Genomic DNA, 16,360 nt, shown 5'->3' with positions numbered 1-16,360 from the left:
TTGTTCTGCAGTGGGATGGTAAAACAGCTATTTTCAGTAGAAAGGTAAACGACAGGAACAGACATTTCCTCATAGCAACTGCTGAAAATTGGACAGATTTCAGTTGACAGAGGAAATAGGGCAGGATGTGAAACTGCTCTCTCACCAGTCCTTTCATTTTTTTTAAAATCACTTTTTAGACATTTGTGCATTGAATCAGTGTGTGAGTAAGGGGATGAGTGTTCTGACCTCAGCCTTCCTCCTGATACTGTACTTACTAGTTTGGACTACTGCTGGATGTCTGTTTATATGAATATCTGCAGGGCAGAAGCCTTCATATACAAGTCATAAGCCTGGAAGTTTGGGAATGGCACATTGTTGATCCTACCCAGCCGTCAAAATTAACCCCCATCTGCATTTTTCCAGATTTGAAAAATAGATTGCCGGTAACATAACTGAATATGCTAAAAGGAAAGCAGTAATAAATGAACACCAGTAATATGTATTCTCTTTCTATATATTACCAGTTTGAGCCATTTATAGCACTATATATAGCCTACTTGTTTAAGAAAACCGATAACTTAAAATTCTCATCTTGTGAAAATAATTTCCCAGTCTTTTCAGATTTTTTTTCCAGGTTTTCAGCAAACTTCACTCTAGCTCATTTCTTTGTGTTTATGTGATTCTATATTTTTTCCTGAATTTGGCAAATATGACGTCTTTCAAACTATGTGCTTAGAATAGTTGGTTCATTTTAATGCATTATGAATGTGCACTTCAAAGAAATATTTTTAAAGAAATAAAATGGGTCTCTTCTCTGCCCCAAGGGACGGTTAGACCGTATCTAGGACAAAAGCAGAGCTTTGGTGTGCAGCAATATTCAGTGTTTCAGACCTCTTGCTGCCACCCAGGGATAACATTAAGAATAGTATGCTAACCCCTTTATTGGTGAATGCAGTAAAACTTTATATATTACAGCGAATATATTTTTGTGTCACATTTATACATTTTTAAGACTGTTGAAAGAATCTAGTGTTTACAAATATTTAAAAAAAATGTATGAAGGTCAGGCAGGGTTATGTGCTTCATTGCTTCAGGACGTCTTTATGTCAGGATGTATACAAAATCCCATCTACGATATGTGCCCATTTTTGTTAGTGCTTGAAAAGGTTTAACTTATAAACACCCGTATCTGAAATGGGCACACATACCTACTTTAGTCTAAGGTACAGATCATATGTCTAACAAACTGTATGTCTGTCGTACAAACTGATGAATGCATGTTTATAATCCTGTGCCGTGCAGGCCCTTGCAGGGTGCCAGAAACGCAACCTGCTTTAGTTCTGAAAAATTGCTGAAGAGCAATTATTCTGTAAGGGTAATCTTGAGAAATAGTGGAGAGTGAAGAACATCACCACCCAAAGGAAATGGTAGAGAACTCTTCTTTAATCACAGAGCATTTATTTGGCCATGGAATGGCAAATTGCAGCCTGCAGCTGCATTCTAGCATATTCTTTATACCAACACTTAACTGTAATGGACAATTAATTGGTCGAATTCTATTCCTGACTGTTTTTTATTTCTTCTCTATAAAATTGTGTTTATTTAAATGGCTTCAGTTGCTGCTGTATTTCCCTATTTGTCAGCAAATGTCTTTGTTTTAGTGAACATCGTAAATCAATTTCAAATTTCGTATTAGTGATTTTGGTGGGCAAGTAGTTTTTTTTAACCCTGTTATTCACAAATGGCTTGCTTTAGATAGTGGCTTGGGCAGTATTAGTAATATTTTATAAATCATAATCCAGTGCAGTCACAATTAACGCTTATTTATTTGTAAACTGGAGTGCGGCAACACTAAATTTAGTTAAATTTAACAATCCATTTGCTCCAAATTCCCAAGTTCTTTGTTTATATTATCCATGTTCACACATTATTAAAGCTATCATGCTCATACACTTAATAATCTTGGCCACCTGCTGATTTGACTGACATGACATCAGCTTCCTGTTCTTTTCAGGAGAGCTGAAATTAAACAACCATTGCATTTCTAATAAACCACCATTTTATTCCCACTGATTATAGTTAAAGAGTTGAATCCAGATCCTAGATGAAGAGAGCATATTGGCAAAGTCCTGTGTATATGGAAGCAAATCCTTATTTGTGCACATTTTTCATTAGGGTAATTTTGCTAATAGTGTGATTGTTGGAATCCTTGACAGTTTGCAGCAAGTTTATGGATTCAGGATATCATGTCAGTGATAAATGGGGTCTTTTACCCAAAGATTCTTCAGCCAAATAAGCATAAAGTGAAGATGCTGAGTTAGGGTAATGACTTTTCAGTGCCTTGTTGGTGGAAGCAAAGATTAAAGCTCCTTTATTTGAAATCCTGAAGTAAGATTATTTCATCTTTTTAACATGTAAATGATCAGCTTTGCCTATTTCCTGATCATATGATAGTAAAAATAAAACAAATAACTATACCGAAATATGAGACACAGATTAAACAAGGGATGAGAGTACGTACTACCATGTATATAATACAATGAAATCTTTATAGTGATTTATTTTCATTGATTGAGTTTGCACAGTAAGTGGGTCAAAAATTTGGCACACTGATCAGGATCTTACATATGGAATTCTTGTTCTTGTAACAAACATGACCTGCTAACATTTTTTTTTAATGCCATTTCCATGCCATTGCTTTCATCTGTCCTCAGCTTATGAGTGAGACAGGCTAGCAGTACCAATTTTAAAGCAATATATTTTGATTTATTCTGCACCAATCGGGTAGTCACAAGACGCAAAAAAAGTCTGTTAGGCTTAGTTTGGTGACAGTCAGATGACTGTATTGACTTGAGAGAACGGCAGTAGATGCAGGATAGGAATCAGCAGTGGGGTCTGCTAATTGTAGATTGATATACTTTGAGTAGAGAGCACTTCAGCTCAGCAGTGGATAAAGATCTATAGCCTTGTTAGGAGAAAAAGCTGTGTTTTGTGTTTGTATGTGTGTAATTGAGAGGTGAGTTGCAAAAGTAGTTTAATTAAAATAGATGATGTTAAACTAGATGATGTCAAAATTGCATTCAAAGTAGGTCAGTGGAATTGAACTCAGCATGGAGAAAACAGTAAATATCTCCTTGCTGCTCTAATCAAGCTGCACACATCATTGAATAGGCAGTCCTCATGGTCTCCTATGAGACTTTGGAAGATCTTCCTCCCATGATTTTTATGATGCTGTACTGTGCCCAAGCGTCTGTTACGCTGTAGGTTCCATCTTATATGGAAGAATTCGTATGTAGAGGAATGGTGCTTGCTGCAAACTATTGTGCTGGAACTTGTGGATACTCACTCTTTAACGATGCCTATTCTAAAACACCATCAGACTCATGAGTATGAATTCAAAGATATCTGATTTATTAAAGAATAGTATGCAGGATCACAGAGAAAGCTGAGAATGATGAAAGCGCACCAAATTCAAATTAAAAACCCTCGGTGCAAATGAAATCCCTCCCCCCGTAGAATCATCTCAAGTTCACAATCCCAGGTGCTCCTAACGGTTTCTGATGGTCTGCGGGAAAAGTCCTTGAACAGATAACATAACCCAAACACATTCCATTGTACTGATTTCACATACAGAGCTTGGTACAAAGTCTCACAGCAGCTCCCTCCCAAACAGAAATGCGTGTCAGCACCATGGCATGTGAAACGTTACAATGTATAAACTACATTGAATCAGTGAACATGACATACTGTCCCCCCAAAATGAAGAATACATTAAGCAGCAGGCTTCAAAGGATAAGCAAGGTGGAAATGGTTAACTAAATCAGGAGCGTTAACATGGTGGGCAGACACCCATTCAGGATGAGGAAAGTGTTTCCATCGGACCAGATATTGCAGGGTGCCTTGAAGCTTGCGAGAATCAACGATGTCCTTGACTTCAAAGTGGTGTTGGCCATCAATCATAATTGGAGCAGGAGGAGGAGGTTGAGGTTGCCAATGCGGTGAGTGGTGCACAGGCTTAAACAAGCTGCAATGGAAAACAGGGTGCAAGCGTTTCAAATTGTGAAGCAGTTCCAATTTAACAGTAACTGGATTGACACGATGAACAACAGGAAAAGGACCAAAGAATTTGGGAGCAAGTTTTTTAGAGGGTTGAGGTGATTTGATAAATTTAGTAGATAGATACACCTGATCCCCAACTTTGAAGTCATGTTGTAAAGAACGATGCTTATCAGCTTGAGACTTGTAAGCAGCCTGGGCATCAGCCAAAGCTTGTTGAATTACTGGCCAGGAATCAGACAGTTTAACAGCCCAGTCAGATGCAGAACATGTTTGGGAAGGGAGCTGTGGCAGTTCAGGGATGGGAACAAAGTTGTGACCATAAACCACGCGAAAAGGGGTTTGTCCGGTACTTTGATGCACAGCATTGTTGTAAGCAACTTCAGCAAAAGGTAACAACTCCACCCAATCGTCCTGATAGTAGTTAATGTATGCTCTAAGAAACTGTTCAAGAGTGGCATTTAAAATCTCAGTAGAACCGTCAGTCTGTGGATGGGGCGATGTGGACAGTGCTTGTTTAGTGCCAATCAATTTTAAAAATGATTTCCAAAATTGGGAAGTAAACTGTGTGCCGCGGTCAGAAATTAAACGGGAGGGGCTACCGTGGAGGCAGTAGATGTGGTGGAGAAATAGGCGTGCTAATTGTGGGGCTGACGGGATGGATGCACATAGAATGAAATGAGCTTGTTTAGAGAAAAAATCCTTTACAACCCAAATGACAATTTTCTTTTGACTGGGAGGTAGGTCCACAATTAAATCCATAGAAATCTCATCCCCGGGGCAGGATGGGCTGGCCACTGGCTGTAGAAGCCCCTGTGGTTTCCCCCCTTTTCGTTTTGACATGGCACAAACAGGACAGGAAGCAACATAGTCTTTTACATCATGTCTCAAGGTTGGCCACCAGAATTGATGGCGAACCAAATGCAAGGTTTTGACAAAACCAAAGTGTCCAGCAAGTTTATCATCATGGGAACGCTGCAAAACATCAGCTCTTAAAGTTTCAGGCACATAAAGGCCGTGTTCCATCCATGCCAGACCGTTTTCAAAAGAAACAGTGTCTCTATTAGCTAGCAACCAAGTGTCAGATTTCAGCCCCTGGAGAAAGTCCTTCTGTAACTGACAAGGAACTTGCACTTTCCGCTTCCCAGACTGGGCTGGGGGCAGGGTTGCCTGTGCACAGGTCTGGCTCCAAGTGGCAGCAACCAAGCCCAGTTGTGGTTCAGTGAGAACAGTCCCAACCACATCTGCCACCTGGTCAAGGTCCTGAGGCAACCATGACAAAGCATCGGCCAGAAAGTTTTTCTTTCCCGGAATAAATTTTAACTGGAAGTTAAAGCGACTGAAAAACTGAGCCCAGCGAATCTGTTTAGGGCTGAGACGTCGCGGGGTGCAGAGGGCTTCCAAATTCCTGTGATTGGTCCAAACCTCGAAAGGGCATTTAGCGCTTTCAAGGAGATGGCACCAGGTTTCTAAAGCTGCTTTTACAGCAAACGCCTCCTTTTCCTGAACATGCCAACGGCGTTCTGTTTCAGAAAATTTCCTGGATAGATAAGCGCAGGGTTTTAAGCGATCTTCTGCATCCCTTTGTAACAAAATAGCCCCAACAGAGGAGTCAGAAGCATCAACTTGGACCACAAAGGGGCGTTCAGGATCAGGGTGCTGTAGAATAGGCTCAGCAGTGAAAAGGGTTTTTAATTTCTCAAATGCTGCCTGGCATTCAGGCATCCAATTCAGCACTGCCCCAGGGTTTTTTACTTTGTGTGTCTCCCCCAAGCCTTGGTACGGAGTAAATCAGTGAGGGGCAGAGCAATCTCAGCGAACTCCTGGATAAATTGCCGATAGTAATTACTGAACCCTAGGAAACTTTGCCTCCAGGTGCGGGGACGTTCCCAACTTAGAATCGCCTTAATTTTTGCAGGGTCCATTTCTATACCCCTGTCAGACGCTCGATAGCCCAGATAGTCAAGTTGGGTTTTGTGAAACTCACATTTCAAAAGTTTGGCATAGAGTTTGGCATCTCTAAGTTTGCGTAACACCTGTCTGAGGAGGCGTTTGTGTTCCTCCTCGGTTTCAGTGTAAATGAGAACATCATCTAAATAAACCAGGACCCCTTTAAACAAATGATCATGTAATACTTCATTAATCAATTGCATGAAGACTCCAGGTGCCCCTGCCAACCCAAAAGGGAGGACTTTGTACTGAAACGATCCTAGTGGGCAATTAAAAGCAGTTTTCCACTCATCCCCAGCTTTTATGCGAATGCGGAAATAGGCTTCACAAAGATCGAGCTTGGAGAAAATCTTGCCCTTTGACAAATGAGCTAACATGTCCTTCATGAGGGGCAGAGGGTACTTGTTGACAATAGAGACAGAATTTAACCCTTGATAGTCTGTACAGAGTCGAAGCGTGCCATTTTTCTTCTCCCGGAATAACACAGGAGCCCCAACTGGGGAATTAGCAGGTTCAATAAACCCCCTTGACAGATTTTTGTCAATGAAGTCCCGTAATGCTTCAAGCTCCTTCTGAGTCATTGGATAAATTTTTGGCTTGGGCAATTGAGCATTGGGGACCAACTCTATTGCACAGTCAGTTTTCCGGTAGGGGGGTAACTGATCTGCTTCCATGCCCCCAAATACGTCTGCAAATTCTTGGTATTGTGCAGGCAAGCCTTCTAAATGTGGCAAGTCAGGGCGCGGCATGGCGATCGCTGCCCTTCCAACCCCCGCACGTGCAACTATCTTCTGCTGTAGGAGCTTGGTAAAATCCATCTTTAAAAGTCACAGTTCTGTGTTCCCAGTTTATATAGGGGCTTTGATAGGTCAACCAGGGGATCCCCAGGATTACCAAGGGATTGCCAACAGGTGCTACAACGAATTTCAAAGTCTCATGGTGGCTGCACATTTGCATTGCCACAGTTCCAGTGAAATGGGTTGCCGCACCCTCCGCCCCCGCTGTTGAACCATCCAACTCTGTGAAGATCAAAGGATGCTGGAGGGGGAAACTAGGCAGTTCCAAAGCAGCAACCAGATCAGGGTGAATTAAACACCTGGAACACCCAGAGTCAACTAAAGCCCATACCTCTGTAGTTTTTGTGCGGGAACCCAGTTTCACTTTTACTGCTCAAGTGGGACAGTCAGCACTCACTATAGCATCTTTGCGCCCATCCTCTTCCACCTGCCCGCTGGCGCCCTTCATGGCAGGTGGCTGGAGTTTCCCACCGGCTCCTTAGTCATCTTCAGCCTCTCCTGAGAAGTAGATTACTTCTTCAGCGTTAGCTGTCCCTTTGGCTGCTGTCATTCGCCGCAAGTGGGGGAGGCGATTTGGCCGGCAGCTTCCCCGCTCGATCTCCAGCCTTGGCTTTTGGGCAATCAGCTGCTCGATGGCCCTCCTTTCCACATAGAGACACTGGCCCCTTACGTAGCGCTGATCTCTCTCCTTATCCCAGGCTCTATAGCTTGGCTGGGCAGCAGTCGCAGCACTTCGGGGTCCTTTCATGGTGGTGGGTGGTTTTTCAGGTTTTCTAGTTTGCATGAAGGTATGCTGAGCGTGCTCAGCCTTTCCTGCCAGACAGATCCAGTCGTACAATGACTTGGGGTCGTCTCTACACAATGCTCAACGCAGGACGTCCCGGTTGAGTCCCTCTTTAAAATGCTGTATTAGAGTTGACTCAGACCAGTCAGTGATCTTCCCGGCCAGAGCTTTAAACTCCAGGGCGTAATCAGCTACTGACATTTGGCCCTGGGTAAGATCCTTCAGCGCCTTCTTAGCTCTTACCTTGGCCAGAGGATCCTCAAAATGCAGCTTTAACACCCACATGAAATCATTGAAATAATCAAATCCAGGGGAGTCAGCATCACTTAATTGAACATACCAGTCAGCCGCTCAACCCTTCAACTTGGTGGCAATGGCAGTTACTTTAGCCTCTTCGGAAGGGAAGCATGCCCCAAACTGCCTCATATAACTTTTAGCATTAGTTAAAAAGAAAGGTAACTTTGTTGGATCCCCATCAAATTTGACAGAAAAGTCTCTCACTCCGCCTCCGGTTGGAGTGGAACCAGCCGGCGCTTGCACAGCAGAATTTCCTATCCAATAAGATCCGGAAGGGAGGGATACCTGTTCTAAAGTAGTCTTACCATCAGGGGCCATGAAGGCAGTTTTTTTCCTCTTCTGTGAAACAGCATTCCCACAGGGATTAGATCAGCACCATTTAGGAAAGCCATTGAGACCTGGCTATTCTAGAAGGCATTTAGGGACTGGTTTGAAAGATTAAATGCCACCCCCCCCCCTTTATCTTATTCCTCCATGTGGTATGATTAAATTACGTTATGCTTTTTATTTTGTTACTCTATTTTTAAAAATCTGTTTATTGAATTGAAATGTACAGTGCCTAGAGTCAGTTGTAACTGAATTATCTTCTGAGCCTGAGTAAGAAATAAAAATAAAGCATGTAGATTGACCATGGGAGGCCATGGTAAAAAAAAAAGTAAAAAAGTAAAAAAAGCTCTAAAATATGTATGCTTGAGTAGAAATTATACACTAATATTGAAGTAAAACAGGCCAGTGCTATGTAGCACTTAAATGCTGAAGCTGTCTTTTTTTCCTCTGTGTCCTAGGAAGGGTGTCTGTGGCCTTCTGACAACTCATCTTCTCGACAGGGACCTTCAGAGGTAAGCCTCAGAAGGAGCATCAGAGGTTCATTCCTAATTTGAAATTTCAATTATCTTGTTTCTTAATTGTGGGGGGGGAGGCAGATGTGGTATGGAAGTTGCATGTGGCATTGTGACGGTTATGTTGCAGCCCTTGACTTCAAGCATACGGATATCAGAATTAAAAAATATCATTAAAGGAAAAGAAAGTTTATTGCTGCTGTTGCACATTTACCTGTGCTTCAGTTTTCCTGTGATACTGCATTGACAAATGCTACAGAAAGTACATGGAAGATTTCATAGGAATATGCTTTCTTACGGAATTGTTCTGATTTTAGATAATGGCATTAATCTGTAAAGCAATGTGTTAAGGCCTCTTAAGAAATCTTCTTTCCCCCTGAAATTGTTTCAAGATCAAGTTGGGTTTGTGTGTGTATATGTGTACACACTGAATGTTGCATGCATTTCTGAATTTGTTTAGGTTTGACTATACTGATTACTTTGTATTGCAGATTATGTATGCCCCACGGTCCAGGGACAGATTTACTGCTCCATCCTTTATGCAGAGAGAACATTTCAGTCGCTTCCAGCCAACTTATCCATATGTGCAGCATGAGATTGACCTTCCTCCTACTATCTCTCTTTCTGATGGTGAAGAGCCTCCACCATATCAAGGGCCATGCACGCTGCAGCTTCGGGATCCAGAACAGCAGATGGAACTCAATAGAGAATCCGTGAGAGCACCACCAAACAGGACTATATTTGACAGCGACTTGATAGATATTTCAGTATACAATGCGGGCCCTTGCCCACCAAGCAGCAATTCGGGAATAAGTGCAACCAATTATAGCAGTAATGGAAGGATGGAAGGACCACCCCCAACTTACAGTGAGGTCATGGGGCATTATCCAGGTTCCTCTTTTTTCCATCACCAGCAAAGCAATGCGCCTTCTTCATCACAGAGGGGGAGCAGACTTCAATTTCAGCAGAACAATTCAGAGAGCACAATAGTCCCTATTGAAAGCAAAGACAGGAAACCAGGAAACTTTGTCTAGTTTCTTTTTCCATGTGCACTTGAAGAGAGACGGGAGAATCAAACAGGAGCATAATGGAAGCTTCTATGCCCCTGTGCACAACTTTGTTAAAAGTTTCATGTGACATAATTTAGTAAAACCAAACGTACAAAGCTGTTCTTTATTTCCAATTCTTTTAAGGGGAATTGCATGAAAATTGTTTTGAAATAATTGCAACCTTCCATTCAGTTTGGCCATGAGCAGTGTTTTTTAAAAATATATTATTTTTTTAATAATGTATTTGAATTATTTAATTTTAAGAAGTAACTTAGGCACAGAAACATGGCTTGATTGGCCTATTTTATAGTGTTAAAGGCTAAAAGAAGAGAGTAAGAAAGGTTGTTAGATAAATGGGGGCAAAATTGGCCAGTTTGCTTTCCCTCCCCTCTCCCAGAATATATAATTTCTTTTTTCCTGTCTCCACATTTATGTTGTGTGCCAAGTTTTTTTTAAAAAAACTAAATGAATACAAGGAGTTAATTTGTGTTGTGATACCAGTGTGTTAAATTTGCACTATCTTTAATGTTTTAAATATATGCGAGGGAACTGTTTCACATAAGGTTCTTTTAAACATTGTCTTTTCACCTGTAGAAAGATTATTACCCCTAGGACTTTACCCCGGCCTCTATTGATAATCACCATTTTGGGACAAATAGATTTAAATAGGTCTCTTATCATTTTATATAACTAAGAATAAATGATAGAAGACATTTTAACACGTTACTGTTTGCAATAATTTTGCATTCAAATAGGGTATCAGCAAATTGACTTAGAAACTTATAGATGGAAGAAAACAAATGTGAAAATACAGAAGCACCTTTTCTAGGTGATTTTAGCTATAAGCCATTTGTTTCACTAGAAGCAGATTAAAATGCCACATTTACTTTTTTTGTAATTACATCTATATCTTAACTGCTTGTCACCCTTTTTTTACACAATTCAGTGTCAGCAGTACTTAAAGCTTTTGCAAATTTTTATCTTCAGTGTAGCCCGTAATATATTCAGTCATATAGCCTTACATCATACAATAAATGATTTAAAAAGTACAACATGGATTCTGCTGTTAAATTATATTTTTGTTGTGGTTTAATATTAGTTTTTGTGTTTTACTTCCTAAAGACAGTGGATCTCTTTCTTCTCAGTCTGCATTTCTTAACTGATAATGCGAAAATAATTGATTGCAAAATGCTACTAGGAACTGTTTCAGAATATTAATCAGTTTTACAATTAGTTATTGTCAGCCTTCTGCATCAATCTGATTTTATATCTATTGAGCAAGCAATCATATAATGTTTAGGATCCTCTTTTCTTAACTGAAATTGTCATCCTCTTGAATGCCATATTAGGACTGCTCCAATATTTAGAATTGGACTTTAAGGTATTCTAGCAACTTTGATCTGTTTGGGAATCATATGTTGTTGGCTTTTATGCTTGATCTCTGTGTTTTAAGTAAATTGAAAGAGTTTTGAAGGAAATGGTTTTCAATTCAAAAGCACACCTAAAGCACAACAGGCACTTCAAATACGGTTACTAAATGAACTTTAAAAGAAAACAAAATATAGAATCTTAATTCTGATATTCTGGGCAAAATTGCAATTGCACAGCAAATTTCCTTCAAAGTTTCCTTTTTCTATGGTTTTATAGGCAAAATTTTCCTAACTGAAATAATCTGACAAGTGCACCAACTGCACTATAGTAATGTACTGTACTTATATCTTTGTTCTGTTTGCAGAAGTTTTTCTCTTTCTGGAGGACTTCTATTACCTGAAGTAAGTTAGACTGAAATCTGGAATCTGAACTGAGTTTCTGATCTATGCAGAGTTTTTATGCCAAAATAGCATGTGTGGTGGATGTGTGTTTTAGTTGCATCTGTGTCTGGATGCTTTCATGAGTCTTAACGTGGCTCATGAACTTGATGACTAGCTTGAAGAACACCCTTAAATAACCATTCTGTTCTAAAGATAGAATCCTGTTTTTGTAGTTGGCTAGAATCTGCTTGTGTACTGGTTATGTAGCCATGATTTAGAAGCTGTTTTTCTGATCTATGTGATCTTGGCTGATTCACATATCTGTCATGTGGTAACTGTAAACATTTTGTGATAATTATGTGAAACAGTCATTACAAGTTGGCATATTCAGAGTTCTCATTTTTGGTGAACACTGTTCCTTTCAATGGATGTTTTAATATTATTTGGTATTGCCCATTTAAAGATGTAAGACTGAAGTTCAGTGAATCTATTTTTGAAACCCTGATTTCCAAATGAAATTTCTCTGAACTAAAACTCAGAATGACATGGTCATATACATGACATATCTTAAATACAACTTGGATTTAGCCGAGAGGGCAAAAGAGCTAAATGTGTTAATACAGTTTATAGCTATAAAATAATTTTCATTGTGTGAATGGATAAGTCAAACCTAGTTTTTTAATTTGGAAGTTGCCAGTCTTAACTGGAAACTATTGAATATTTAGATGGGAAGTGGGTATAGTAATGAAACTGCTTGGAATTGAAATTTATGTACTATTTATTCAAAATGATGTTTCATAAAAAGTAATTTTATTTGATGTTAAACCAGATTTTAATTTAAGCACTGACTTGTTCAATTTTTAGATTATTACTAGAAAACTCCCTCAAGTTACTAAACTCTATTTCCTTTATTTTATTCAAATGTTTTATTATTTTGGTCCTGTTATTGCTGAAAGCTCCAGATAGCTCATGTATTAGGATTCAAAATGTGTTATAATGTGTAGGAACAGATGCTTACTTTAGAAATGAGCCTTTCCTTATGCAACCTCTTGTATAATTCCTGGAGCTTGCTTTAAATAATGCTATCCGGGAACAGTGCCACAACAATCTCAGTAGGTTGATTGGATGGTTCTTTTATTCTTTCTTCCTTTCTCTTTTTTGAATCTGGCACCTCTGTATATTAAGAGGATTATCTTCTCTTACTACTGTCATACTCATATTTTCCAGAAATGCTGTTTGAAAGCTTTATACCAAATTCATATGAAAGCAGTTTGCTTAGGAGTTAGGATGAGAATTACTGGGGAGCTTAGAAATACGTTAATTCTAGAGTGCTGCTTCAGACATTGTATCTCCAGCAGATATTTAATATGGCAAAAAATTTTAATGAGATAGGTTCATAGGAATGGAGTATTTGGGGGTTTTCAAAATTTGAAATTATTTGTCCCTCTTTTAATGGTGAAAATGCTATAAGCTTAAACCTGAAACTGAGTCATTGCTTTTACGATCCAGATGAAATGCCATGGAAGTATCAGTTGTAATGATAAGTCTGATGCAAGACATTTTCCTTCCTAAGGTGGAGCATCAAATGGCACCCTCCCCAAGTCAATATTCATGCTACTAAAAGCTGATAAGTTATCTGTAGCCCTTGAAGCAGGAAATGCCATAAGGCTACTTTCCTGCAACCTGGTAGTCAAAACATAGCAGTAATGTTCTTTTTATGACCCTTTCAGAACTGGTTGTCTGAGGTTATGACCTCACTCTGCCTAATAATAGGTTGGCCTTGTCCAGTGGCTAGCATGCAAGCCACATATAGATAATAAAATGCTTGTAATAAAGTTAATTTCATGTTTTTCATTCTTCAAGAAGGAGCAACTTCCTTTTATAGACCAACCAGCCTGTGAGAAAAAGACAAGCTGTCTATTGAAAACTGTATAAGTTAGATATTTTTTTTGTACCTACATATGCAAGGCAGAATTAATTCCAACTGTTGAACAATGCAATCCATGGAAATTTTCTTTCATTACCTAACTACAATTGTGTGCAGCTCTGAACCACCTAAATATCAAATGTTATAAATAAGTCATGTTTGCGTATGATACACATATACATGAACACCTTTTTTTTTTTTTTTTACTTAAGTCATATTTTAATTAGGATAGATGGTCTTGTTTAATCCAGGTATGATGGCTGTTTATTTTCAGGTTAGAATCCAGTTAGACATTCTTAATAATCTTTTTTATCAAATAAAAAAAATCTTAGTATAACTTCTCTGTATTCAAAGAAGAGACATGAGAATGCATAGGGATTAGTACAGAATTAACCTCAACACTCCCTTAATTAATGAAGTTTATTATTTCATCTGTTCTGAAATCCGTTGTTCCCTCAAGAAAATATTATGTAGGTTTATAGAGCATGTTTGGTTAGGAGCCCAGAAGTCTACCTTTAATCTCAGAGTTCTTCACTTGCCAAAAAAGTTGCAAAGAAATAAATGGCTTTAATCTAAATTTAAACCACACAATTAAAGCCCACCTCCACCTTTTTTTTTCCTTTTTGCAATGGTGATTACTTGTAGTTACTTATTACTTTCTATGCAGAAATAAGTCCTATGATTTGTTTTGATATAACTACGTACAGGCTTACAACTTTAATGTGATAAATTAAGTTTCATCAACTCAATTCATCATCCCTGTGTGTACATTTCCAAGAATTAGTCCATGTGTTGGTTGTTGTGTATGAAACATAGCAATGTACATTACACCTTCAGCTTCTTCTTATGAAGTACTTACTTAATACCCTTTTGCTACACAGGTACAGATACAGGATTCTTTCTCCTCATGCTTTATGCTCCATAACTTCAGATACTTTGCACAGGTGCTCTCAGGATCATAAGGCTGGGGAAGGAAGAAGATAAATGATGGTACATGTGAAGTTTAAGGTGTTTGTGAAATAAATTTGGTTAGTTTTCACTGGTCAAATTTACTGATCTTTCCAAAGGCATGTTTCATCTTTCTAAACTTTGGTGGGGGAGGTGGGTATTAAACTCAAGAAAAACAAATTCAAATCTCAATTTCAGGTAATTTCAGTCTAAATCTCTGAGAGAGTGATATTAAAAGGACAATTAAATGGACAATTTGTGTTTATAAACAAGGGAATTTGACCAAAATGTTTAAAACAATATTGAAAAATACATTGCCATGAAGGCATGCTTGATTATACTTACACCCAAAGTTCTAGGCAGGAAACACAAGGTTGTGGTAGTGCTTGTTAAGATAAGTTAATACTGATAGAGAAAGGAAATCAGACTATTATTGATACTGAAAATAAGGAGACAGAAATTATTCTGCTGCATATTTCAATGCATAAATAAATACTTAATGGGTTCATTTGACCCCATGGAAGCTGAGAGATTGCAATGGCAAATTACTTATAATCATTTCCAAGACTTACTGGAGATGGTTTTCTTTGTATGTAATAGAATACAACAATTTTAACATACTGTTCTTTACGTTAGTTTTCTAAAACAAAACCATGTTGCAGTTATTTACACTGAGGCCTTGATAATATTGAAAAGTCAGCCTGGTAAGTCCTAAATATATAATAATAAATAATAATAGAGATAAACAATATAAGAACTATGCCCTGACACCTTTATTTTTGAAAGAAGAAGCAATTTACCATAATTCCAAGAACATACATTTTCCATGACCCATTATCTCTAACATTCATAATGTGTGGGTTTGAAATTTCTGTATAAGAACAGATACATTTCAATTCTGGAATATGTTTGTGGCTAAAATAAAGGGCAAAACTTCACATGTTTCTTTAACTGTGTAACTTTTATTTAGCAGTTAGTCTAAATACACATGCATGGATGGATATTTTGCAATATTACTTGGGGTGGGGAAGGAGAGACCTGAATTTGCAAGCTACTAAGGAAGTGTGTTAATTCTGTGTTAATATAAATAGACAAAGGTGAGAAATTCTAAACGACTTAGGGCCTAATATATTGTTTCTGAATTTGGAGTGCTACATAGCCCACCTATCCATACCACCTCATATATGTGGCAGTCTCATCCCAATATGTATAATCTCTTGAGTTGTGAAATAATTCTGTATCGGTTATATTTCTGGCTTTTTTCAAAACTTCTCTGTGGTTATATTAGGACTTTTCTGCCAAGCCTCTAAATCTGCCTGTTCAACATAAAACCCTACAGAATTTGTTCTATTTACTATTTTGTAAATTAATAAACATATTATTCTTTATATGAAGATTTGAAAGAAGATATTACCCTGTTCATATTTCAGTTCAGTGAACAAAACATAATGTAAACATTTTATAAGTAAATTCCATTGAAGCTTTATTTGGGGGGCATTTTTCATTGCAAAAATAATGAATTATATATTATACTCTTCAACATTTTTTCAATATATTATTACTTTTTTTTAGAAAGATGTTTAAAATAGTACAATACTATCTCATTTTATAAACCTTCTGTACCAGGTGATGCAGAATGTGTTGCTATAGTCTGAGATGTCTAGAATGCCACAAGGCTTCATCTTGGGTGGGTGGGTGGGTGGGGGGAGTGAGGGGGTGGGGAGATCCCTCCTGCTTTGAGCCATTATAAAATTGGAGTACTTGCTATGTGAGTGCTCCAGTTACCCCTCCCCTTTGCCATTCAACATTGGTCCTTGAGACCAATATCTGTGATGCATTCAGCTTTAAGGTTTAAAGAATATTATTGGCAGGGGGGGAGGGGTGGTGGCAGCTTAGCACATATTTTGGAAGGAGCAGGGTCACAGGGAAGTATAGATTTTCTGGGCTCTCAAGCTACAAGTCCTACTTTAATCACATTGT

At 38.5% G+C, this 16,360-nt stretch overlaps 1 protein-coding gene across 3 annotated transcripts in view; it reads left to right on the top strand.

The window, feature by feature from the left end:
* LDLRAD4 (low density lipoprotein receptor class A domain containing 4) overlaps positions 1–12,707 on the top strand; it is a 289,221-nt gene extending 276,514 nt beyond the window's left edge. For 2 of the 3 annotated variants that reach the window (XM_063299069.1, XM_063299071.1), the window contains 2 exons: positions 8,652–8,705; positions 9,197–10,806. In XM_063299069.1, the coding sequence (XP_063155139.1) occupies positions 8,652–8,705; positions 9,197–9,739 (597 nt within the window). In that variant the 3' untranslated portion in view covers positions 9,740–10,806. Of the gene's footprint in view, positions 1–8,651; positions 8,706–9,196 lie in introns of all 3 variants that reach the window. The other variant, XM_063299070.1, reaches the window with a different exon arrangement.
* The last annotated feature ends 3,653 nt before the right edge of the window (positions 12,708–16,360 follow it).

The sequence above is a fragment of the Candoia aspera genome, chromosome 3, assembly GCF_035149785.1.
Source record: "Candoia aspera isolate rCanAsp1 chromosome 3, rCanAsp1.hap2, whole genome shotgun sequence".
In the NCBI taxonomy this organism is placed as follows: Eukaryota; Metazoa; Chordata; class Lepidosauria; order Squamata; family Boidae; genus Candoia; species Candoia aspera.
Note: the sequence above shows the minus strand (reverse complement) of the source record. Positions and strands in the feature narration are given on the sequence as shown.